We start from the raw sequence: 27217 nt of genomic DNA on the forward strand, positions 1-27217 counted from the left end.
ATATTTTAAAACTCTATACACTGCATTCCAATGAGAAAAACTAGGATTACTAATAAACCTACTAAGTTTACCTAAAGCAAATGCTATGTATGGCCTAGTATAAATCATAGCATACATAAGACTACCAATTACACTAGCATACCCTAGTTGAGAAATAGTCCTACGAGTATTAAGATACAACTTCATATTTTGGTCAAAATGTGTTGAAATTGGTGAACATTCAAAATGGTTAAACTTTTTGAGAACTTTCTCAATATAATGTGATTGGGTTAAAATAAGACCATTATCCTGTCTTATGATTCTAATACCCAAAATCACATCAGCTTCACCCATATCTTTCATATCAAAGTTTTGAGAAAGAAATGATTTAGTACTTTGAATGCTTTCAATGTCAGTACTAAATATTAACATGTCACAACAGTGCCAATAAAGAGCCACTATGCGCCCTATAGCCCATTGCCCACGCCGCGCGCGCGTGTGCGAACGGTGCGTTGCACCGTCCCGCGGGTCCAACCATGGGTTCAACCCAATTTGCAACCAAACAAGTAGTAGAAAAGTATAGTGCTTTATAAGCTCTTCTCTTTCCTTTCTCTCATTCGGTACGGGACTATCTTTTCAACTACACTTCTACATCCTTTTGTAAAAAGCAAATCTTTGCAAGAAAACATTTTCTTTTTCCCAAACCCTATTGAGAAAACATTTTCCAAAAACACTAAAACATGGCAAAATATAAGATTTTGAAAATCCAAAATCACTAGCGCTCTCTCCCTGTCTCTTTCTAAACCGTTCACAACATCCTTACATCCCCCATCTTTCTATCTTTCTCTCTCTTAATTAAAAACCCTTCACATCTATTTATATAGACTTTTCTTTGTCCCTCGCAATCTCTATCGAGCAAATCATTTCATGCCTGAATGAAGATGTGTTGCATTATTCAAAAAGTTTCACAGAAAAATGTTGTAGATTTTAGTTTTCTGCACTCTCCCAGGTAATGGAGAAGTGTTTTTTCAAAAGGTTTCACAGAGAAGATTTACTTATATGGTATAAAGAGGACTAATTTGATAATATGATACTGTTTGGAGGATTACTTTTGTTGGGTATGACGTAGAAATCAGTACCAACTTCAGTGAGAGTCAAATAACATCTATTAATGTAGATTAAATAATGGATTTGAATGGGGTTTTAGGAGTTGTCGACAATACTAGTTCTCCAGGTAAGGAAAGCCCCAAAACTCTCTGTATGGACTCATCATTTTTTTTCTTAATTTGAAAATGTCACAAAAACCCTCTTATAAAAAAAGAGAATTTCACTCTGGTGCTTTTTCATCATCTTCTCTCTATCTCTAATTGAAATTCCACCAATATATGGCCCATTGAATGGACTGTTAATTTATCTGACTCTCCATGTGGCTAATGTTTTATTTGTGCTACAATATCAAGAGTGTGTCAAACAATTTCTTTCATAACTAACTAGGCTGCCAATGTGGATTATTTGATAGATTCCTCTCTCTCTCTCTCTCTCTCTCTCTCTCGCATGCTCATCTCCCCATATGCCATTTTACTATGCCACCCAAAAAAATTCCACGTTCTTGAATCAAGGAAGTCGAGATGACCTCAATTGGAATCAGAAAATGCCTTAGAATGAAAATGAGCACCCCGCTGAAAAATAAGGCCTATACTAAGAGTATATATCATACTATGGTTTCTTCTTTTAGCTGAGAGTTTATATTTCTAATAGTACTATCACTTCCTCTATTCTTCAAATATTCATTTACAGAGTTGCTCTTTACATAGGATGCACAATAGGAAAGATTTGCTCTTTACGTAGGATGCACAATAGGAAAGATTTGCTCTTTACATAAGAGACAGTAATAGAGTTTGATGGTGACTAGTTGGTAGAGCAAAGGGAAAGCAATATGAATGGAAGAATAGGCAAGGAAGGTGAGAGATTCCATGTGGGGACAAAGAAGGAAGGTGCAATAGAGAAAAATAAAAATAAATCAAGGTTTGCATGGGATTAGGATTAGGGTTAAGGCTTGCTTAGGAGAAGAATAAGATTTCCATTTTAGATTTTTTGAGTGAGAGGAAGATTAGGGTTTGTGTAAGGTTGGGAAAAGAGAGAAGAATGAAAATATAGAAATATCACTTCTAAAAGACATAGTTGGGAATGAAGAGGATGCTATTCAAAAGAGAAGAAATAACTGAGAACAATATAATAGAGGAAGAAGGATCTAGGGTTTCAACGGGTGTAAGAAGACATATGCCTAGGAATTGAATTAGCGGAGTCTACGGGAAGGAGGATGAGGATCAATATTTATAACCTTTAGGAGAACTTTATCTCATTTACTGTTGAGACTTGAGAGTTTAAAACGAATTACTTTTTACACAATCTTAATCCATAAGCTTTGATAGCATGTAAGCATCTTCAACAAACATGTGTAAGAAGAGCAAAGAGATAAGACGAGAGGAGGGAGTAGATTGTGGAGGATAAAATAATATAATTTTCATTATATCTAAAGGAGGATTACAATGACTCGAATAATAAAACTGAAAAAATTACTGAATTTCCCTTATTTGACTACTTCCTAACATATAAAACCTTATAAACATGGCCTTGAAAAGTATACCTCTAAAACCTCTTTAAATTATGTGAATCATGAGGCTGATTTCACAATAATTACACATGCATTGACTTTCCAACTAATTTTAAAGAGGCATAAAATATATTGGGTTGTGTTTGCTAAAATTCGCAATATATCCTTTTACGTTGAACTTCTAGAATTTTCATTGCCCCCCTCGCCAGTTGGTGAACCGGGAACAAATGGAGCAAACCCACGTCCACCAAACACCGGCCTCATGAATCTGTCGTCAAACTTACGCCAAAAGTAGTGAACAGTTGAGGTGGGGTGCCTTATCAACAGGCTCAAACTACTTCGTTTAGGAAGTTGTAAGTCACATTCCTCATCGCCATTTTCAAGAAATAGGAGATGAATATCTTCTAAGCTTGCTGGTTCTGAATCTGGATTTCCTGGTCTCATTCGTTGAAACAACAGAGCTCCGATCATGGGCTTTGTTATTGAGCCAAACACCTGATCATAGAACACAATTTATTCGACTGTATCTAACCAATGTGAAAAGTTCAACAAATTAACGACTTGATATATACAAATATTTGGTGTCTGGTACAAAATATTTAAGATATATGCACGATTTTTACTTTAGGCTCTGTTTCTTTCGACGTAAAATGGACCGTAAAACAAATTTTACTCCTACTTCTAAGTAAAAAAATAGGTGTAAAATTTGTCTTGTGCACATTTCACATTGAAAGAAATGGAGTATATTCATAGGACTGTGAAGGGAAAACACCAAGGGACCAAAGGGGACCGTGAAGCAAAACACAACGCCAATGGGATTGAAGGATCTGATGGTCGCTATACCAAGCTGTCAAGCCAGAGTGGAACAAACTCCACGAGGAAGACAATATTCCAAAAGCTATGACTCTTTTTCGTTCTAGGGTACTTATTCTTGAAACCCAAAAAAATCCAAAACTTTTAAAATCAAGAATGATGGGCCCCCATTGAAAAACTCAATTTGAGCACAAAGTGAAAAACCATTCAAAAAAAAAAAAAAAAAAACTCAACTTGTGCAAAAAGAGAAAACCCATTTGAGTGATTAACTCCCTCACTTATTTCCACCAATGTGCTAATGATGTGCCTCATAGCAAGTCAGGAAAACCTTTCAAGAGACCAACAATCAATAGACCACACTGCTCTGTGATTAAGATTTTTGGGACATTACATGGGCATAGGATAGAGTTCCATTCAGTTTGTGGGTAGAATCTTGCTAGAAGACCCTCTTGTTCTGAATAATATATTATCTTGATTCCAACATGTTGGGATTTCTATGTCCTTGCTTATTAGTGTTGGAGGGGAGTCTGTCGTGACATCTTTAGTAGGCAAAGGTGATGCTAGTAGGGGCTGTGATGGTTGAGCTTTCTACAAAAAATAGGTGAGTGTATTCTCTTTAATCCACATCCACATACGCCGATGGGATGACGAATTTGAGTTTTTATACATCATCTTCATCACGTGTCATAGAAAGTGTACACTTGTGGCCAAGCCAATCATACATCTGGTAAGTTTGGGACAAGCTTAGAAAACTTGAATGGGCTAATCAAGTTTCCTATACACATGATGAAGATGATTTTTATCATTATGATCCCATTGAAAATTAGTACCATTGTGCTCCTACTGGTGATTTAGTTGTGACCTTACATGAAGCGTCCTTCCTCACTCATTCAGGTAATAGTCCACTTCTTGTTTGTCTCCTTGGATCATTGAGTCAAGAGCCTCTAACAACATGGCAGGTGACTCTTATGTTTTTTCTTCATTTGATAATTTGGTTCCCCATTAATCTTCTCAATTGCTCTTTAGCCTACTTGACTTGTTGGGGAAGATTTTGCACTAACAATTTTCGTTCTTTGTCTTTTTTTTGAAATGGTTCAATTTTCTTTCTCTGTCTTAAATTTGCATGTTCTAAAGCTTCCTTTCAATTTATTATCTATGAGTACGCTGACCAAGTCCCTCCATTATTCGGTAACCCTTTTCCGTTCTTATGCTTTTCAATATCTACTGACAAAGATGATGATTGATGACGAACTTGAGTTAGGGGGACTTTACTATCTGGATCATAGCTTGGTCGGTTTTTCTCTTCATTCGGCTGTCTGTCTACATCTTTGGCATGGGCTAATTCATCCTTCTTTGCATAATCTAAAATTTTTAATGTTAGAGATTTCATTATTTGTTATTTTGAGAGTATATTGGTCGTTATCATTAAAAATAAAGAGAGTACATTGGTCATTTTACATGACATTCATATATAAGTTGTTTGTAATAACCTACTTACCATGAAGAAGAAGAAGAAGAAGTGAGAGAAGGGGAGAAGAGGAGAAGAGAGAAGTGAGGGAGAAAGTGAGAGTTTGTAAAAGAACTCTCACAATATATGATACACACACACACACACACATTCACTTAGGGTTACATATAAAATTGTAAATACCCTTCTAACACTCTCCTTCAAACTGGAGTGTATATGTCGTACAACCCTAGCTTGTTACATATATCTCTCAACTTAGACTTCCACAATGGTTTAGTAAATACATTGGCTAGCTAATCTCCAGACCGAGTAGAGCTAGTACTGATCTCTCCTCTTTGGAGCTTTTCACGAACGAAGTGACAATCTACTTCAATATGCTTCGTCTTCTCATGGAATACTGGATTGGAAGCAATATGAAGTGCTGCTCTGTTGTCACAATGCAAATATGCTGGAGATGAAGAAGGAATACCAATCTCCGCCAAAATGGACCTCAATCAGGTCAATTCTCTGCACGTATGAGCCATAACTTGATACTCTGCCTCTGCAATCGATCGAGCCATTACATCTTGTTTCTTACTCTGTCAAGACATTAGATTTATGCCAGCAAAGGAGCAGTAACTTGTAGTTGATCTCCTATCTGTTGGAGATCCTGCCCATGTGCATTCGTAAACCCTTCTAATCTCATATGATTATGATTTCTCAAGAACAAGCCTTTTCCAGGAGCATTTTTTAAGTACTTCACTATCTGCAGGGCTGCTCTCCAATGTGAAGTGTGGGGAAAACTCATAAACTGACTAACTACTCCCACTGCATATGATATATGGGGACGAGTCAAAGTCAAATAAATCAATTTGACGAGTCAGAGTGAAATAAATCAATTTACCAACAAGCTACATATATCTTCCAGGGTCATCCAACAACTCCCCGTGATTTGGATAAAGCTTCACGTGGGATCCATAGGAACCTCAACCGGCTCTGTTCTTAGGAGCCCATCTCCTCTAATATATCCAGAACGTACTTCCTATGTGACAAGGAAAGACCACCGTGAGAATATGCCACCTCTATACCCAGAAAATACCGAAGACGTCCTAGGTCTTTGGTGCAAAACTCCGTCTGAAGGAACGTTTTAAGTCTTTGAATACCCATCTCATCATCTCCACTAATCACAATGTCATCCACATACACAATCAACAAGATATAGCCAGAATCAGAATAGGCGCTAAATACCGAGTGGTCGACTACACACTGCCTCATACCAAACCACCTAATGGCCTTGCTGAATCTGCCAAACCAGGCTCGTGGAGACAACTAGGGTAGGGAGACAGTTTTGATGGGAGTGAGGCGTAGGGTGGCGATAGTGGCAGAAGGGGATGGGAGAGGGGAACGAAGGGGATGGCTAGGGTTTCAATTTTTTTCTGTGTTGGTGCTTCACTGCCCCGGAATCAGAACCCAGGGCTCTGATACTATGTTCATAATAACCTAGTTACCACGAAGAAGAAGAAGTAGGAGAAGAGAAGAGAGAAGTGAGGGAGAAAGTGAGTATGTAAAAGACCTCTCACAACACACACACACACACACACACACACACACACACACACGCACACACACACACAAACACACACACACACACACACACACATTCACTTAGTGTTGCATACAAAGACGTATATACCCTTCTAACATAAATGATGTAACACGTTTATTTCCTACTATTCAATAGAGTACTCCCACATGAATTGTATGGTTTCTCTCTTACTATCTTCTCCGTTCCTTTTTCTACTTCATCTTCAATATCTTTACTTGGTATCACAACATGTTCACATTCAGGTGATTTTCTTCCACTCGACTTGAAAGGTAAGCATAAACTTCTATTTCAAGTCAAACCCACTTTCTTTGGTGAACAAGAGAAGAATAAATATGAAGAGTGATTATATAGACCAATTTATAAATACAAAATTGTTTTTTCTATGTTTAGTGGAAAAGAAGGCATTTGGGAATAATCTAAAATGCTAGAAGTGTTCATACTGAAATTATAATACTAGTTACACTTAAAAAATATGATTTATCACCATTAGAATTTCTAAAGAGCAACTCCATTTACTGAAGTAAGGTAAATAGAATAAGACACAATTCACATCCTTGTTTTGATTTTAGATTTGTCACAGCATCACAAAAGATAAAGCAATGAACATACCATTGTACTGAAGAGGACCACAATTATGGTAGAAGTGATGATAAGTGCAGTATCTTGTGTGGAACTAGATCCTCCAAACTACAACCCCAAAGACTTTAGTATCAAAATATATTTTAAATATCTCCTGAAATAATCATCATATGGAAGGGGAAGGCATATTTTTAAGATGTACCTGGTTATAAGATAAAGCAATAGTTACAGCTCCCCTCATTAAGCCAGCCCACCATATTATAAACTGAATTGAAATAATCAGGAGAGTTAGAAGGAATTTTTCAAGCATAAATTCACTGCCACAACACTCGCACTTAACTGGATAATACTTTGCAAAAAATCACCTGTTGACGGAGGTCAATGGCTGTGCTGAATCTGCTTTTACAGCAAATAGATATGCTTGCAAGAGGGAACACAAAAGCCGCTCTCCCAATCAAAACCAAGATAAGTAACCCACCACTAGCAGCAATGGAAGTTCCTGCACTGAACCAAATGAAACAACACAAGTTAGCAATGTTGGAAAAGCAAAGGCCAGCAGATAAATGCTCTTTCTTTACAACTTTGACAGATTTTATGAAGCTTCTAAAGACATGTTTCAGATTAGTGAATTAATAATCACAAACAGTGTTTATAAATGCGAATGTGGCAGGGAACGTGGCCGAAGAAAATCCTAGTCGACTCAACACAAAGCGGTCAAGTACTCGGTTGATGTGGCTGAGTACTCAGTTGACGCGGTCATAATTCGGGAGAGTCAAAGGAGTTTTTATTGACTCTGTAGGGAAATATGTGGAACGCGGATTCAGCGCAATACAGAATGCGGCCAAGGTAAAAGGGAGTTGACTCGGGGGAATCAACGCGGACGCGGGGGAATTTTAAAACTATGATCACAAATACATGCAGATGGACAACTTTTCATAGAAACATTCTCATCGATAGGACAAGTATGCCCTAACAACATGCATACATTGTTTCCAAGAAATACATTTTCATGTCAGTAGACCTGTGTGAAAGAGACATCCCAACAAATATCTGTAAGAAAAGAGCCATCTCGCTTCTTAGATTCTAGCAACCTCTATATTCTATTCATTTAGTCAAATGTACCTATGTTTAACTAGATACATTTTTACTATGCATATGAAACTAAAATTTTCATATTGATGGACTTGTTAATCTGTTGGGTTTTTATATGGTTCTACATCTGAAGCTTCATATTCATGTCCAACACCAAGGCAGCCTGTGTGTAGGTTAGATGGGATACACAGACAATCTATACCCAACAATTATTGCAAGCAATATAAATAACAGATAAATAAGTTCGAAATTAATCGTGTGGCAGTCTATGCTTGACATTGAAAAGTTGAAAATAACTAGGTGACCTATCGCAATATAAGCCATCCTTAGGCCCTTTTTTTTTTTTTTATGAGTACCGATTGTGAGTCCAAAACTGATTATTGGACCCGAATTTATGTTTAAATTCGGGTCCAATAATCAGTTTTGGACTCACCATCAGTTCTCAAAATGACGAGGATCCAATGGAGGAGCTCTTGTGAGTTTAGCATCTCTCGTGTGTGTGTGTGTGTGTGTGTGTGTGTGTGTGTATATATATATATATATATATATATATAGATGAAGTTGCTGCTTTTTTCCCTTGTATCATTGGTTGAGTCAAACTCAATATGTTGATTTTGTCAAGATCTTGCTATCCGACAATGGGGAGAGCATATCTCTAAGTCTCTTTGTTCATATATTCAGGATCATGGTATTGGGTATCAAACCACTTGTGGGTACGCTCCTCAACAAAATGGAGTCTTTGGGGAGAAAAATAGACATTTGCGTGAGGTTGCTCATGCTGTATTGATATGCATGTATTTTCCTACCCTTACTACTTATTACCTTAGTAATTGTGAGTCACCTGTTGTTTTGCATAATAAGTCTCCTTTTAAAATGCTTTGTACCCATACCCGGTTGTTTTCAATTCCTCCCAAGATATTTGGCTATGTTTCTTTTCTTCATATCTTAGGCCACATTAAGATAAATTGGATCCAAGGCTGTTAAATGTGTTTTTTTATACAATTTCTTGTCCCAAAAGCAAATATGTCCATGGAAGTTATCGGCTATTTCCAACTAAGAACTATATTGTCTTGACAATAGTCCTATAAAATGGTACCCAATAACTAATATTATTGAGCTACCCTCAATACTTCCTTGATTCTGTTCCAACAACAAGCCTAAGAGAGATATTTCAATGGACAGCCATTTTTCTACAAAGACATTCCAACAATGATAATTTTTTTTTATCGAACTAAGACGTGGCAGCAAATATCTACAAAGACATTCCAACAATGATAATTTTTTTTATCGAACTAAGACGTGGCAGCAAATATAATGTGTCCTTAGAACAAAAAACATCTTTTCAATTTAGGAAGATGATTTTTCACCCCCTTCCCTTAGGATAATGCCCCCACCCCTCTTTTAACGTGAATTGTGGGCAACTTTAACACTTTTTGACGTCAAATCAGGTTACAAGGGGGGCGTATCATCCTAGGGGGGGTGAAAAAATCATTGCCCTCAATTTATTATTCCGCTATTGGGGAAAAATCCTTTGTGGCTTAAATTCTTAAAAACTTAAATTGGTCCATGCTTAATGGCATTAAAAGAGAGAAAATTGAGATGAAAGCCATTAAAGTGTAACTTCAACTAACTAGCAAGCAACTAAACTCTTTCAAATTCACAATACGAAAGTTTAGACTGTTTCACCTTGCGTTGCTTGCTTTCCATTTGTCAATGTCTAAAGCATCCATACCAACATATAAAAATATAAAAGTTTCTGCAATAAATGACATTGTTGCAAATGCATGCCTGAAACCATCATTATTAAAAAAAGATTAGATGTTTTCCACAAAGTCTCCGATAGATAAAAAGTTTGGTAGTGAGGAAAGATCATTTTATATTAATTATAAAAATTAGATAAGTAAATAAATATTCCCCAGAATTAATAAAGAGTGAAACACATAGACAGCCCAAGTTAAAATAAGAAACTTGTGACAATCTATAAGTAATAGTATGCTTTAAGCAATTATGATATCAGCAATGCATGCCTGTTCTCAAAAAAAAAAAAATGATTAGTATGCTTTAACTTGTGACAAATGCATGCCTGTTCTAAAAAAAAAATATTACGCTTAAAGCAATTATGATATCAGTACATGAATTCAGTTTAGTAAGATTTTTGCTTTCCAACGCTCTGTGAATGTTTTATTTGCCATCTTAACCCTTAGGGCTAATGTACGACATAGGCCTTAGACAAGTTGCAAATCCGATACACATAGGGCTAATCTATGACATAGGCCTTAGACAAGTTGCAAATCCCATACACATTAAAACATACTATGATTTATGGATACGGACACAAGTGTCGCGTGTCAACACGGACATGGAGTGTTAGACCAGGCAACCCAGCAAAAATTAGAAACAGGGACACGACCAAAAATCATGATTTGTGGACACAGATATGAGGTGTTTGACATGGAAACCCCTAAAAATCTTGAAATGGGACACACCCATACAGGTACATACATATAAAATAGTGATTACTATCATAATTTGCAACAATATAAATACGGTATTCATTTAACAAACTAATAAATATTGGGATTAATCAACTATAATCTAATAATGATAATCAAATAACAATGCACACATATGTTGATAATGGAGAAGGAGAAAAGTTGAGAGAGAGAGAGAGATGGAGAAAAAAGAGAGTCAAAATCAGACCTCTCACAGACTGTACTAGGGTTGTACAATGAGAAAGACTAAAATACCCGTCGATGGGCAAATAATTATGTAACCCTTCTAACACTCCCCCTCAATCTGGAGTGTATATGTCATGCAACCCCAGCTTGTTACAAATATCACTCAACTTAGACTTTCCCAGCGGTTTGTTACAAATTTCATTCAACTTAAAAATATCATCGCAGGAAGTAGCTCAATTGAGATAAATATGTGAAATGATTATCTCAACAAAACCTTTGAAGCCCAGGACTTGAGGCCACTGAAATACTTTTTGGGAATCAAATTGGCAAGATCTAAAGAAGGTATTTTCATTTCACAAAGGAAATGCATCTTGGATCTTCTTAAGTAGGAAATTTGGGTTGTAGACTAGGTGATACACTTACTGAACAAAATCACAAATCGGGAGATAAGGATGGTGAACATCTTATCAATGTGGGAAGAAATCAAAGACTTGTTGGAAAGTTGATATACTTAATCTTAAGAAACTTCATATAGCATTATAGTGTATGCCATAAGTGCTGCGAGCCAATTTATGCATGCTCCAAGAACATTTCATTTGGAAGGAAATTTGGTACCTTGGAAAAGCAAAAACAATCTATTGATAACCAAGAGATCTCTAATCTCTCAAAATATGATCAAACTTGATGTGTAGGCAAAGACAAGATGAGATGCAAGAAACAAAAATACTCAAAACAAGAAAATACAAGATTTACATGATTCGGTATTGTGTCTATGTCTACGAGAAGAGAGTTTCACTATATCGATTAGGGTTACAAACTCTTTTTTTTTCTTTTCTCGGCCAAGAAAATGGCCAAAATGCTATTTCAAACGTAACATATTCCACTGTGTTGTCTTTTGGTTTCACGACTTATTTTCAAACTAGTAGTTAGCAAGATGCCAAGAATCATTTGAAGCAATAGAAAAAATAAAACCCGACAAAATATGCTAAAAGAAGTCCCAAGACAAAATACTTAAAAGAAATGAGTCTTCAAGGAATAAGGGCACGCACTTAGTTGTTATTCTTGAGCTTTCAGTAACATTATGCCATGTATAGTGCGACATTACAATTCCACAAAAGAAAACAGTGAGAATCCCACTGAGATCTAAGAGCTGCAAGAAATGAAAAACATTCCGACATTAATATCTAGTAGCTAGGAAGTACAATGCATAATGTTGAATAGAAAATAAACAGTAGCAATTAATTAATTAAAGATGTGATTTACATCATGGCATTGCTGGTTATAGATCATAGGGAAAAGTGAAGCATCAATCAATAAGAGTCATAAAAAACATGCAATTTACCTCTTTTTATGTTTGCGAGTGTGTAAACTTGTATTCTTCAACTATCATTGTTTTAGGGGGTTCAAACACCTGATAAAAGCTTTTAAAAAAATAGAGGTGCTTTTGGAATACAAGAAAAATCTATATACATAATGAAGCACATAGGAAGTGGGGTAGTGCCTTGGAAAAACGTAGAAGATATAATGTGATTATCAGTGTTTAAAAAGGAGAGGCATGAGGCAAGGTGCTCAACACTCTCATGAGGTGTGAGGCATAAGTCTCACCAGTTTTCTAAGGTTTTAAATTTAAAATTAGAAAATAAAGAAAATAGAAACAATGCCAAAATTTTAGTATAAATTCTATAAATAATTGTGCTTCATTTCCAAGCACAAATCATCATTCAGATAAGAAAATAAAGTACAAAAGCCAAATCTAAAAAATAAGAAAAGATATGATAACTATCAAAGTGTCATTAATAGCTCACTTGCCATGTGTTTGAAAATAGGTGACATGTAATATTAATGTCTCAAATTGTATCCAATTTTCCTATGGCCCACTAAGATTGCAATGCGGGCATTGTAATCTTTACCTATAGTGGAAGCCCTTGAATCGTCTTCGCCCATGGACTAAGTCACAGAATGTGATGAACCATGTAAATATCTTGTGTCCTAGATCTGTGTTTTTTGTCAAATTTCTTTATTTGCTTGAGTTTTTATCAACTCCTAAATCGAAGGTACAATTCACAACCCCAAAATACTCCAAAAAACACAAGGGAAATTGAAAATAAATGATCTTTAGTTGAAATAGGGGTAGAAAGAAAAAAAAACTAATAGAAATAGGGCTTCAACTCACACTTGCAATAAATTTTCATTCACCACCGTTTCCACATCCAAAAGGTTTATGTGAGAAATCCCTCAGAAGTAATGGGTTTTGATTTTGTTGAATGATTAGGAAGAACTAAAGGAATTAATGCTTCTCCAAAAAACTATCCCCAAACAAATCTTCCATAGATCTTATATGAGTGTTTTGGTTCATGGAATGAGCCAAAACAGTCATATATGATTTATATTGCTTGAGTATTAAACTAGGTTCAAGTTAAAAAAGAAAAAGAAAATAAAAAAGAAACCATTTTTTAACTTATGATTTACAGCACTACGAACTATCGCATGTATGTTTTATATGCACCTTTGTCCATAAGGCACATAGAGGCAAACACCTCAATATGCTTTAGGGAGAAGGTACACCTGACTGGTGTTGCAGTTTTTTAGTATGCCTCAGAGTTTTAAGTATGCCGTGAAGAGTTAGAGCACACCCTGTTCACTTTTTAAAATGCTGGCGATTATATTACTCTAGCATAAAAAATTAAGTTAGAAGTTTCAAATTTGGACTTGGAAAAATAATCATCAAAATTTAAGGCATCAATACCTCAGCCAACATGTAAGACAAATACGCCATTAGCATCATGATTGCAACTTCACGATCTGTGGAATGTCTGGAGAAGGAAATCAATGAAAGACGTTAAACACAAACACCATAACATCAGTTTATCGGGCAAAGCATTGAATAATTCCTCAACAGAAACCATGATTAGATGTAAAGCATCACAAGAAGTAACACATTAAATTCATATGAAAGTAAGGAACCCTCAATTTGTTTCAACTTCACTGGAGGATGCTCTAAAATATTTTAGTAAGTGTATGGCACATGTTTGTCGAGGAGCCTCAAATGTATGTCATGAAATAATATTCAAATACCTAGATTGTGGACTCAACATTTGAATCACCTCAGTTAGATTTCATTTCTAAACGGAAACCCGTTTTAGAAGTGTTTTCCATAAAATTATTTAATATTTCCATGCCAAATAATCATGACTTGTAGTTGTGACATTTTTCTATCTGCCCAAGAAGTTAGAGGAATGAGTTAGAGCACCTTGCAGTGAAAAGCAATAGAATAAATATATGAAATGGAAATGATATCTGTTTAATGGCATCCTTCACTTTATCGACCACTTTGGTGATATTATGTTGATAGCTTTTGGGGAATTATAACAGCCTTAAGCAGCTAATTAACAAACTGAAAAACAAAGAGAAGTGCTATTACTTAAACAAGGGATTGTTGGTATAATTTCCCTTGCATCTTTAATTTACTTCTTCCTTGCATCTTTAATTTCTTAAAATCTAAGACTTAAATTTTTTTAATAAGAACATTTATCAAAGAACCCTAAATATGCAACTTTTGACCTATAAATGACCCAAGGAATCATCGTTATATTTCTCTATGTTCTTTTGATATGATCTTGAATGGAGTTTCAAAATTGTGAAAAATGATAAAATTTCTTAGCTCTCTACACTAAACAATATGAAAAGAGTGATTTTTCAATCTTTGATCAGATTTTTTTACTCATTTAGAATGACACTTATGCATGCATAATCATCTGAAACAACTGTGATTTTGACTAAAAATAACCCGATCGTAACCAGAAAGACATGCAAGTTACCAGATGTGGAAGAAAATGTTTACAAGCAATGTGAGGAAGGACTATATATTATCTTCTAAGAAAAGTTAAACTCACATTTTCAAAAAATATCTAGTTTTCAATTGCATTCATATTTTACCTGTACGCTATAACTCAAGGCAAACCAAAATTTATAAATGTAAGAACTGGTAAATATATCCCTCGATTATGAAGTTCATAAGTTATGGCTTATTTCCTTTGTACATGAAAAATATGCACTTTCAACCATGAATCATGCAAAAAAAAAAAAAAAAAAACACTAAGGAGAAACATATTGATGATTCTTTAAATGATTGATTTCCAAAGATTCAAAGGGCTGGACAGACTTAATTCATGAAGTTCCAAAGAATTAGACTAATGAGTCAAATCAATCTACCAGACCTTCCAAAGTATAATGTCTTTATGCCATATGCACTTAGAAGCCCTGCCTGAAATGTGGCCAACAAACAATTGCATAATTAGAAAGCTGGATGCATCCCTGCAAATTAAAAATAAGGAAAGGAACAAAGAACCAATAATTTGGAAAAAGAGAACATCTGAATAGTTGAGTGAACCAGTTATGATTTTAATGACCCAGAAAATAGATAATATAAACTACACTTAGAATAGATAATACACCATATTCTTCTTAGTATGATGTTAATTGTGGTATCTAATGTACCCACCCCATATGCTTCTTAGTATGCATAAGATAAATTTTAAAATCAGTAAAGCATAAAAACAATCTGCTTCGACAAAGTGTGTCACCCAGAAATCTGCCTTTTACTTTCATTAATTCGTATTACTTCAAAAACAATTGTTTTCTGAAGTTTCTTTTTATACATTAAGGTTTTAAAAGCAACCCCTATTTTTCCAGTTTAGCCCCACATGGGAAAAGTACATCATTTGTTTTCTTCCTTGAAGGCTTAGCACCGCAAAGGTGATTTCCTGTGAGGACCTCCACATTCTACAACTGAAAACATGCGGGGATGGACAGACTTTGGATGTGTGAGGTCAATTCGCACATGTGTTGAATGAAACTTTGTACATGTGGGACTCAAATGTGTTTTTAAACCAAACTTGAATATTAATTTACAACTGCCGTTGGTCTGAACATTAGATATTTTGAGATTAAACACAAGAAGGTTGAGTAACTTTGAATATGTTTGGATGTTTGACTAGATGGGAAAACTTGAAATTGTTGGACCATTTGATTATATTTTACCACATTCAATAAACAAAATGGGTAGAGATAAGATAGCTTGGCAGCAAAGGGTTAAAATGACAGTCACCACAAGGTCTATAAAACAAAGACATGGATAAGATCTTAGCATTAAATGTCAGAATCAGCCATAAGAGTAGTTGATGCAAATATTAGGCCTAAATAAGTGGCATATTTGCCAATTAGTATTTTATTAGGGTATTTTAGTCATTTGGTTATTTAGAGTTCTTATTTTAGTAGGCCAATGAAAGTGATCTAAAAGGCTGGCGGCAGAATATGGAAGAAAGCATCCATGCAAAATCATCAAAATACAAGCTTTTCGTGAGAATCGGGGAAGCTGGGAAGATGGCAACATACTCATCCTGGATCGGCAAAACAGCTATGGGTGGTACCAATCGGGGAACATCCTCCACATAATCAACATCAACTGGTAGTTCAGTAGGCGCAGGAAAATCAACATGAAAGTCATCCGCTGGTATCTCATAAGGCTCAGTAGAATCAATGAGAAAATCAGCGTCTAGGATTGAAGCTGGGGCAGTGATGTCAGGCTGATGGACCTCATGATCAATCTGCGGAACAAGATCATCTGTGTCGGCACAAGTCTCGGCAATCTGATCAATCGGCGCAAATATAGGGCAATCCTCTGTAATATACTCTCGATCATCTGTCTTAGGTAATGACTTAAAATGCAGGTCACTCGGCTCTAACCCAGGATGATGCTCAATCGACTCGATCACAATATCTGTCTCTACTGGGGAAGTGTCAAGATCTATCTCTAGATGCTCGGCAATCGGTGCTCGAGAAATCTCTGACTCGTCATGCTTATCGTCGTCGGCCTCAACAATCACTGAACTATCTGGCTCCAAATCTGACATCTCGGACTCAGTATCTGACATAATCATAGGCTCAACAACTATAATGGTCTTATCCACAAGATCATCTGTCGGGCCAATAGCATCATCTATGTCTAGCATGCCAATAGGGTTAGCAAATTCCGTCATTGCTTCAATATCGGCCTCTCGTGTGTAGGCTTCTTTAAGAGTTCATGTTTTAGTAGGTTTCTATCTTTTAGGTTGTTAATTGCCTATTTAGGCCTCTTTACATTTTATTTTGTAACTTTGAATGATTATTGAAAAAAGATTGATTCTCCCTTCTACAGGTTTCTTCTTCTTCGTCCCCTGTTTTCTTCTTCTTCTTCTCCTCTTCTCATATTCTTCTCTTCTCCCATAATTTCGTCTCTTCTTCTCTTCTTATTCTTCTTCTATTCTTCTTCTTCTTCCCCATTCTTCTCCTTCTATTCTCTTCATCTTCTAATTCTATCCCCTTTCCTCAATTTCTCTTCACGGTGCTGCATCAGTAGTATATTCTCAAGGTTCAGTTTGTATGAACAAGTACTTTCTTTAACTTTCTAGATCCCTACCTAGTAATCATTCTTTGGGCATATTATATTACTTAAGGTGTGTAAGGGTTGCACATGGTATTCCCTCGTCAAGCTCAACCATCCCATGGTATTCCCATGGCCAAGCTCAGCACCAGTAACGAGCCGAGAGAGCACGATCTTCCTATTGTTTTCCAACCAGCATATGCTCTGCCTTTGTCATTTCACAGCGTCCTTTTGTAGGAATGCCTTCATCACGACAATCCAACCATCACCTCTGTTGATTGTTGGAGCTAACCCAAACACTCAACTAGGATTTGGCATCCCATTTACAGGGTGAATCGGAATAGGAATGTAATGTGATGCGAATTCTGATTATTGATTCCGACAATCCAAATGCACCCAAAAAATAGATGGGGGCATGCTTTAAAAATGAAAGAGAAAAAATGAGAATAAGGAAAGGCAAGAAAATATATGACAGCATGGAAAATTCAGAACACAAAATCTGAAAGGAAAGAAACTACCCCCCCCCCCCCCCCCCCCAAAAAAAAAAAAAAAAAAAAAAAAGAAAGAAAGAAAACTAACGGTACAAGTTGGGCCTGGTATCAGAAGCTAAGTCACAAATATCATTCTCAATAATTTCGAGGCGAGGGGGAAATGATAAAATAAAATAACTTAAAAATGTATAAGTTCAGAAAAAAAAATAGGGCAAATGATTAAAAAAATGCAAAGTTTATGCTAAATTGTGAATAAAGGGTAGTGATTTGAAATTTATAAAAAAGGTGTTGTCAAGTGAGAGAAGAAGGCTTTTAGGACAAATATACCCCTCCTACCTCTTTTTTCTCTCCACCTTTTTGCACTTATCCCTATGCACTTATGACCTTCTCACCTGCCACCTTCTTCTTCCTCAAGACTTTTCTAACGTAGAAAACTCCATGTAAGGGTTTTGAAGGTTGCCATTTACAACAGGGTTTGGTAATCATGAGGGTTTATTCATGATAAACTTATCGAAGGAGTGTTACAAAATGCAAAGAAAATTAATTTTGAGCTTAAAACTGAATTTTGTTGTTTTCCCCATTTTCAAGATAAATCCATTTTCTTTGCATTTTTTTATTCTAAAACATCAAAATAAAGCTTCAATTTATGGTTGCCTGCATGATACTAAGATCACAATGTATCCCTATTATCCTTCGAATTTTTACTCAATTTGAAAATAAAAATCTTTGGAATTATCCCTATTCTACTGGCTTTCGTCGGAAGTCCGAACAAAACTTCGGACTTCCGAATGGAAGCCAGTATACATAACCAAAATATTGGTTCCATTCGGAAGTCCGAAGGTTTGTTCGGACTTCCGAACAAACGTTTGGACTTCCGACAGAAAACAGTCAAACTTTGTAGTTCGGTAATTGTCATATGTTAGTGCATCCTTTTGGTATTTTTTTCGTAATTTTAATACTTTGCTTCCATTTTTTCGTAATTTTTCATTTAAAACTTAGCACTTCAACCACAAATCCGTAATGATTACTATTTTTTGCAAGTAATGATTACTATTTTTTGCAATTATCTTTTGCTAGCCACCTTTGCACCCATATTACTTCTGCCAATCTTTGCATCAAAGGATGGGCCACAAGCCGAGAAGTTGCCTCGGCAAAGGTGGCTAGCAAATTCCCATACAAAAAAAGGGAAATGTTATCCACACTACTGTATTTTGATGAGGGCACTCCTCATTTAATTAAAAGTACGGTATGGCCCCCCATAGGATGATCCAAAGCGTCAATTAGATGGGCCACAGCCTAAATTGGTTATGTCCCAAAAATCATTTCCATAGGTTGATCCTAACCCTCCGATCTATAGAGGGTTAGGACCAACCCTCTAACATTCTAATCAGAGGGTTAGGATAAACCTACGGAAATGCTTTTTGGGGCACAACCTATTTAGGCTGTGGCCCATCTAATTGACGGTTTGGATCATCCTATGGTGCGGGCCATACCATACTTTTAATAAAGTGAGGAGTGTCCTCATCAAAATACGGTAGTGCGGATAACATTTCCCAAAAACATCTTAAAAAATACGGTAAAAATCCGGGTGACACGCGGGTCGACTCGGCCCATACGGGCCCGGCGTGAGAACCACATTTTCTACCCCGGAACCACTAGGGAACCAAATTTTCTACCTCGGAACCACTAGGGAACCACATTTTATACCCCGGAACCACTAGGGAACCACATTTTCTACCCCGGAACCACTAGAGAACCACATTTTATACGTCGGAACCACTAGGGAACCACATTTTATACCTCAGAACCACTACGAAACCACATTTTATACCCCAAAACCATTACGGAACCACATTTTATACCTCGGAACCACTATGGAACCACATTTTATACCTCGGAACCACTAGGGAACCACATTTTATACCCTCGAACCACTACCAAACCACATTTTATGCCTCGGAACCACTGGGGAACCACATTTTCTACCACGGAACCACTAGGGAAACACATTTTATACCTCGGAACCACTAAGGAACCACATTTTCTACTCCGGAACCACTAGGGAACCACATTTTCTACTCCAGGACCACTAGGGAACCACATTTTCTACCCCGGAACTACTAAGGAACCACATTTTATACCCCGAAATCACTAGGGAACCACATTTTATACCTCAGAACTACTACGGAACCACATTCTATACTCCGGAACCACTACGGAACCACATTTTATACCCCGGAACCACTACGGAACCACATGTTATACCCCGGAACTACTAGGGAACCATATTTAATACACCGGAACCATTACGGAACCACATTTTATACGCCGGAAACACTAGGGAACCTCATTTTCTACCCCAGAACCACTACGGAACCACATTTTATACCCCGGAACCACTATGGAACCACATTTTATACCTCGGAACCACTAGGGAACCACATTTTATACCCCAAAACCACTAGGGAACCACATTTTCTACTCCAGAACCACTAGGGAACCACATTTTATACCCCGGAACCACTAGGGAACCACATTTTCTACGCCGGAACCACTAGGGAACCACATTTTCTACCCCGGAACCACTAGGGAACCACATTTTATACCCCGCAACCACTATGGAACCACATTTTATACCCCGGAACCACTAGGGAACCACATTTTATACTTCGGAACCACTAGGGAACCACATTTTATACCCCATAACTACTAGGGAACCATATTTTATACCCCGGAACCACTACGGAACCACATTTTATACCCCGGAACCACTACGGAACCACATTTTATACCTCGGAACCACTAGGGAACCACATTTTATACCCCAAAACCACTAGGGAACCACATTTTCTACTCCGGAACCACTAGGGAACCACATTTTATACCCCGGAACCACTAGGGAACCACATTTTCTACCCCGGAACCACTACGGAACCACATTTTATACCCCGCAACCACTATGGAACCACATTTTATACCTTGGAACCACTAGGGAACCACATTTTATACCTCGGAACCACTAGGGAACCACATTTTATACCCCGAAACTACTAGGGAACCATATTTTATACCCCGGAACCACTACGGAACCACATTTTATACGCCGGAAACACTAGGGAACCACATTTTCTACGCCAGAACCACTACGGAACCACATTTTATACCCCGGAACCACTACGGAACCACTACGGAACCACATTTTATACCTCGGAACCACTACGGAACCACATTTTATACTCCAAAACCACTAGGGAACCACATTTTCTACTCCGGAACCACTAAGGAACCACATTTTATACCCCGAAACCACTAGGGAACCACATTTTCTACCCCGGAACCACTAGGGAACCACATTTTATACCTCGGAACCACTAGGGAACCACATTTTCTGCCCCAGAACCACTAGGGAACCACATTTTATACCCCGCAACCACTATGGAACCACATTTTATACCTCGTAACCACTAGGGAACCACATTTTATACCCTGGAACCACTAGGGAACCACATTTTCAACCCCGGAACCACTTGGGAACCACATTTTATACGCCGGAACCACTAGGGAACCACATTTCATACCCCAGAACCACTAGGGAACCACATTTTCTACCCCGGAACCAGTACGGAGCGACATTTTCTACCCCGGAACCAGTACGAACCAAATTGGGTAGAAACAAGTAATGGTCTTTTTCCAACAGAGAAAATGGTGGTTCTAACTTTCTTTTAAAACCCAAGAAAACAATGAAAACAATTATACAACCTAGAACAACTTGGGTAATTTCTCTGTTTTTTTCAACACAAAACAATGAAAACCTTGATAAAATGTTAAAACCCAACAAAACTGAAAACCTTCATAAAATGTTAAAACCCAACAAAATATGAAAACCTTCATAAACTGTTAAACCCTATTCAAGTAGAGGAGCAAAGACCTACTAGGAGCTATGCTTATCACCGAAGTTCAAATTTCTCACAAGTAATGCTGTTTTTTTTTTTAACAAAATACAATGGGATTGGAGCTTCCAAACGATGCCAATGGCTGCACTGGGTGTTTTTCACCTTGGATGGGTGAGGAAGAAGAAAGAAAAACGTGAACATAGGGAATAGAGAATAAAAAATGGTGGGAAAATGAAAGTGGGGGTATATTTGTCCTAAAACTCATTCTCTCTCACCTGACAGCCCTTATTTTACAAAATTAAAATATCTACCTTTTATTCACAATTTAGCATAAACTTTGCATTTTCTTAATCATTCGCCCAAAAAAATATATAATAAAAAATATCATAAAAAAATTGTAATATTATCATGATATTTTCATGTTAAATGATAAACATCAAAATATCGCAATGTTTTTTTAAAATCTCAGAATTACTTTGAGATTTTTTCGTTTTATCAAAATGTCACGATTAAATCGCGATATTTTGAAAATGTCGGAGATATTTGTGACATAGATCAGGGGCAACAAAGACTGACTTTTAAGCCTATACATGTTTGTCTTGATCACGTGTGATTTGGTGGTGTTAACTTACCAACTTCTCCAAAAGCTTAAGCTGTTGGAGAAAGGCATTATTTATCTTTTATACTTTAACACTCTCCCGCACATGTGTCCCACTTGGCAAACAAGTGGCACATGTGGTCCCACTTTGGGCCGACCATCGCATGGGGATTTTTTGCTATCCCGGAGGTTTGAACTCGAGACCTTTGGATCTGATACCATGTTAACTTACCAACCTCTCCAAAAGCTTAAGCATTTGGAGAAAGGCATTATTTATCTTTAGTACTTTAGCAGGTGGTAGTGTTGATCTCTAGTGATAATACAGACTGCATTAATTTAAAAAAGCTAAAAAGAATTCAAGACTTACTGCTATGCCAAGTAGAGTGCTTGTGAAGAAGAGGTAAAGGAATTTCCAAAACAGCTTCAAGGCTGTGAATGCATCAGTATTGTTGAAGTCAAGGGTTTGGACTGCATTAAAAAGTACAACGGAAGTCGCATCATTCACTACTCCCTCCCCGAATACGAGACTATAAAGTAAGGGTGTTTCTTCTTGATTGAGAACCTTTAACAGGAAAAAGGAAAAGATGTTAACCAAGAAAATGATAAATGGGTACAATTTTCTATTCTCGTATTAAATTGTACCTGCAACGTGCAAACGGAATCTGTGGCCGAAAATATGGATCCAATAGCTGCAAATATATCAATGTCATAATATAAAGATGCAAAATCATGAAGAAGCGGAAAAATCCATAGGACATGGCAATTACCTAGGTAATCTTGAATCTTCAATGATGACACACCAATCCACTTAAATAGAAAATAAGCCCCTACAATTTCCAAAAAAGAATACATGATGTTTTAATTATAGTGATGTTCAACATATATAATTGATTTCACAAGATCTGATGCCATTACTAAATCAGTAACCATTGCAATTAAAAGTGCCTCCGATTTTTTAAATCCCAAAAGGCAAAAAAAGTCATGGAAATTGACGCATGAAACACAAAATAATGTCAAGGGTTATTGTTGCTTGAAAAAAGAAAAAGAAAAATAGTATCACCAACAGAAAAGAATGTCCCCCTATTACTTAAAATCATAGAAAAAATAGAAAATTGCACAGAGTATCAGGGAAGTACATCAGACAACTATGATACTGTAACAGGGAACATTTCAAGATACTTAAATAAGAATTAATAAATCAATAATAAAAAATGCTGCCCTAAATGTAGGATGGTATTGACCTGCCGACGTGCTATGCTTCAGCCAAAACTTTAAACTATGCTTTTGATCAATTAGAATTTGATATGATGCCTTGGGTTATAGTCAAGATCTTTCGTAATGTCATTAATCCTTTTTTCAATGAAAGGAATGGTCACATAGAAGTGGAATGTCACTTAATCAGGAAAAATGCAGGTGATTATATGGCCTCAGGGGGTTCTCCACCTTCATTTAGAGTTTATTGACCATGTGTTAGGACACAATAGTATAATAGTTACCCCCATCAATTAACAATATTGGATACCTTTCAATTCTAATGCAAGGTATGGAAAATGTCAGAACTCAGCCAATATTTCTCTTCAGCTGGGAACAGATTATTGACATCTCCACAAAAGCCACAAGAAGTTCTAGTTGTAAACTGAAAAAATACGATGACATCCACTCTCCAAATCAAGAGGGAGATATCATAAATAAACAATGCCCAAATATTGGAGTGGGCATCGAAATCATTTATGGTTTTATCGCTTGGGTGATGATAAATTTCCCCTTTTCAACCATGAACTTCCCCCTTTATAGTGGTTTTAGTACTATTGTCCCACTTTTACCATTACCCTCAAAACCACTAAAAAGTGGTTATTCCTAATAAACAGTGGAGCCAACTCATCATCAACCTTATATGTTATTTAAAGTTCCACTTCTACGCATAAAGTTGCAAGGATGAAGGAAGATAGTTCGCTCCTGCTTCTTTGAAATTTATATTAAGTTCATATCTTTCTTATGAATTCTTAATATAATAAAATAAGAGCTATCCACATAAAAGAGAAAATGGAATGGTTTCAACATAAAAACATACCTGGTGAAATGATACAGAAAGATATCAATGTACCAAACACTCCAAAAAGAAGTATTGTCGAGAAGTTGCGAAAGAATTGTTTTTTCTTGACCTGGAAACTGAACCATGTTTGAAATTCAAAGACGCAGTCAAAAGTAAATTGCATCACTGTGTAAGCAAGAAATTTGCATGAGTAATGACACAAAAGATTCTACGGAGAGATAATTTGATGAGATCAGCACAATTAATTGCAAAATGATTCATGCTAATTCAAGCTACAGTATAATGTAGAAGATTTGCAAATCAGAAAATGTCCTTGCACAAATATCATGCAGCACTGACATGGGTAAAACCAACAAACAATTCTTTTAAAACATAAAAATATTGTCAGCTAGATGATTTTTTCACATGTGACTTTTCAGCCATATGTAAATTGCATCAGAAAACCATTAAAAAAGTCATGTCCAAGCTAAAATAGTTCAATGTTGGATGGTCATATCAAAAGTGATGCAAGTATGAGACTGATAAATAGATCCATAGCCCTGCACTTGCGACAAATCCCATAATTAATTAATTACTTCTGCTAGAAAATTATTTGTCTTGATTATTTCAGATCCAGATCTTTCTAGGTTCACAAATCGCAAGTAATCAATGATTTCTATGCTTTTTAGATTTTGATTCAACACCTGCAGCACCTGGTATTCCACCCCCTTTGTACAACTCTTCTTGCCATTCATCTTTCGCTGTGGTGTATGGGTTTCTGTAGGGGATTCGGGGCTCTTTGATTTGAATAAGACAGTTAAAAATAAAATAAGAACCAGTTAGAGACAATTGTTGAGTTTGTATTCTTGACTAGTAAGTTGGAGACTGGAGGTTATGGGAAGGCATGACTGTGGGACATCATAGGCTATTGGGAGTGACACACTTTGAATATGGATTTTTTTTTTGAATGGTTGAATATAGATATAGTACAAAGAGAAAAATGGATGCAAAAAATCTCTAGACTTCCAAGGATTTTTTCAGTCACTTGAAGTGTCTAACATGGACTCATACAGGCAAACTTGTATTATTCAGGTTACTGGTACTCGAGATGCTAAAACCATATGTGCAAACTAAGATTGTTATTGAACTAAAACTTACAAAAGCGGTGTGTATGGAATCAAGCATGACACATGGAAGTAATTTGCAATAATTAAATTGTAAATACGTCTTGTGAGGATAGTCTATAACCAAATCAATTTAGCAGCTTCAGGGTCCAGACAGTCCAAAAATCCACATTGGTGAGAGCTCAAGGCCTAGAATTTTCACAAACTCTTCTCAGTACCCTCATTTCATGCCTGAGCACAACTGGAAAATATTTCCGAACAACCTAACATCACATTCCAATGCCTACTTCCATGCATGTAAACTGTTCTTGTCTTTCAGAAGCTAATCTTACTATTTAATATCCATTTTCTCTCTTAGTTTACTCCATTAGTTCAAAATCACCTATAAGAAGACGCACCTTGAAACCCAACTTGAGAAAGAAGCACTTACCCAGCATTGAAAATAATGGGTGGCAGCAGATAAAGAAAGAAGAGCTCCTCGCTGAAAACAAGTATACGCGAACTCGTCCCTTTGCTGATCAGCAAGACCACAGCTCCAGCACATAAACCCTAAAAACCACACATAAATCAGACTAAATCTCAATCCAAACTAGAACTAATAGAACACCACCATGTGAATTAACCAATTACTCCAAAAGCTTAAGGCCCTATTCGTTTAAAATTATGCCAACTGATTGTGAGCCCAAAACCAATTATTGGACTCAACATTAAACGTAAGTTTGAGTCCAATAATTGGTTTTGGACTCACAATCGGTAGGCATAATCTTAAACGAATAGGGCCTAAGCTGTTAGAGTTGGTGTTAATTAAACATTTATACTTCAACACTCCCCCTCACGTATGGCCCCTCTTTTTTCTGTTGGCCGTACACGTGGTTTAATATTAAGGAGATGTTAGGTTTTGAACCCAAGACCTGTGGAGGCAATAACTCTGATACCATGTGAAACAACCAATTACTCCAAAAGCTTAAACTGTTAGAATTGGTGTTTGTTAACTTACCAACTTCTCCAAAAGCTTAAGCTATTGGAGAATGGCGTTATTTATCTTTTATACTTTAACACTCCCCCGCACGTGTGGCCCACTTGGCAAACATGTGGCACATGTGGTCTCACTTTGGGCCAACCATCGCATCTGGATTTTTGCTATCCAGGAGGTTTGAACTTGAGACCTTTGGCTCTCATACCATGTTAAGTAAGCAACTTCTCCAAAAAGCTTAAGCTGTCGGAGAAGGGCGTTTTTTATCTTTTATACTTTAACAGTGTTATTTAAACATTTTTACTTCAACAACACCAAAACCACAAATAATTCCACCTAAACAGAACATTTACGAAACTAGCGAAAACCCTAAAAAAGCAACATTTATACTTCAACAACACCAAAACCACAAATAATTCCACTTAAACAGAACATTCATACGAAACTAACGAAACCCTAAAAAAAAATGAGAACAAAAGAAGCCCTAATTGACTAATCGTCTATCTAGGTCCTGTGAATTGATGATTAATCAAAGTCCCAAATATCAAATAAGTACCAGAATAAGGGAAGTGATGGATTCGTTAGCCCATCTGTGTTCTTCAAGGAGATGTCCGATCACAATGCAAGCGCAGAGGAGAGAGAAGAACACGGTTAGGGAAATAACAGTAGACATCTTGAATTGTGAGGATACAGAGAGGAGAATGGATAATTGATCAGAAATAGCCATTGTAGAAATCTTTTGATCGAGATTGACATTCACAATAGGGATTGGAAAGGGATTCTGATCAGGGATTGAAAGTGAGGTACGGATTAGGGTGAATTTTAAGGTTTTGGGGGTATTTAGGTATAGAATTCTCAGAGGGGTTGGTGGTTGAAA

At 36.7% G+C, this 27217-nt stretch overlaps 1 protein-coding gene across 3 annotated transcripts; it reads right to left on the minus strand.

Annotated features, from left to right (window-relative positions):
* Nucleotides 1–2484: 2484 nt before the first annotated feature.
* On the minus strand, nucleotides 2485–27217 carry LOC143881447 (sodium/hydrogen exchanger 1-like). Of its 3 annotated transcripts, none has more exons than XM_077384515.1 (14): nucleotides 26897–27213; nucleotides 25798–25916; nucleotides 24283–24380; nucleotides 22979–23038; nucleotides 22854–22900; nucleotides 22579–22773; nucleotides 15026–15072; nucleotides 13555–13621; nucleotides 11858–11958; nucleotides 9817–9918; nucleotides 7404–7542; nucleotides 7241–7303; nucleotides 7069–7146; nucleotides 2485–3088 (listed from the first exon to the last, which is right to left on the minus strand). In XM_077384515.1, exons 1-14 carry the CDS (start codon nucleotides 27065–27067, stop codon nucleotides 2762–2764), a joined length of 1614 nt encoding a protein of 537 aa, XP_077240630.1. In that variant the 5' UTR covers nucleotides 27068–27213; the 3' UTR covers nucleotides 2485–2761. The 3 variants fall into 3 exon arrangements, 2 of the variants coding, with proteins under 2 accessions (XP_077240630.1, XP_077240631.1); XR_013251950.1 differs by having other exon boundaries at nucleotides 3068–3088; nucleotides 7069–7161; nucleotides 26897–27217; XM_077384516.1 differs by lacking the exon at nucleotides 9817–9918 and having other exon boundaries at nucleotides 26897–27214.

The sequence above is a fragment of the Tasmannia lanceolata genome, unplaced genomic scaffold (assembly GCF_043159265.1).
Source record: "Tasmannia lanceolata isolate RefF3 unplaced genomic scaffold, GAP_Taslan_0.1 ptg000007l, whole genome shotgun sequence".
Lineage (NCBI taxonomy): Eukaryota > Viridiplantae > Streptophyta > Magnoliopsida > Canellales > Winteraceae > Tasmannia > Tasmannia lanceolata.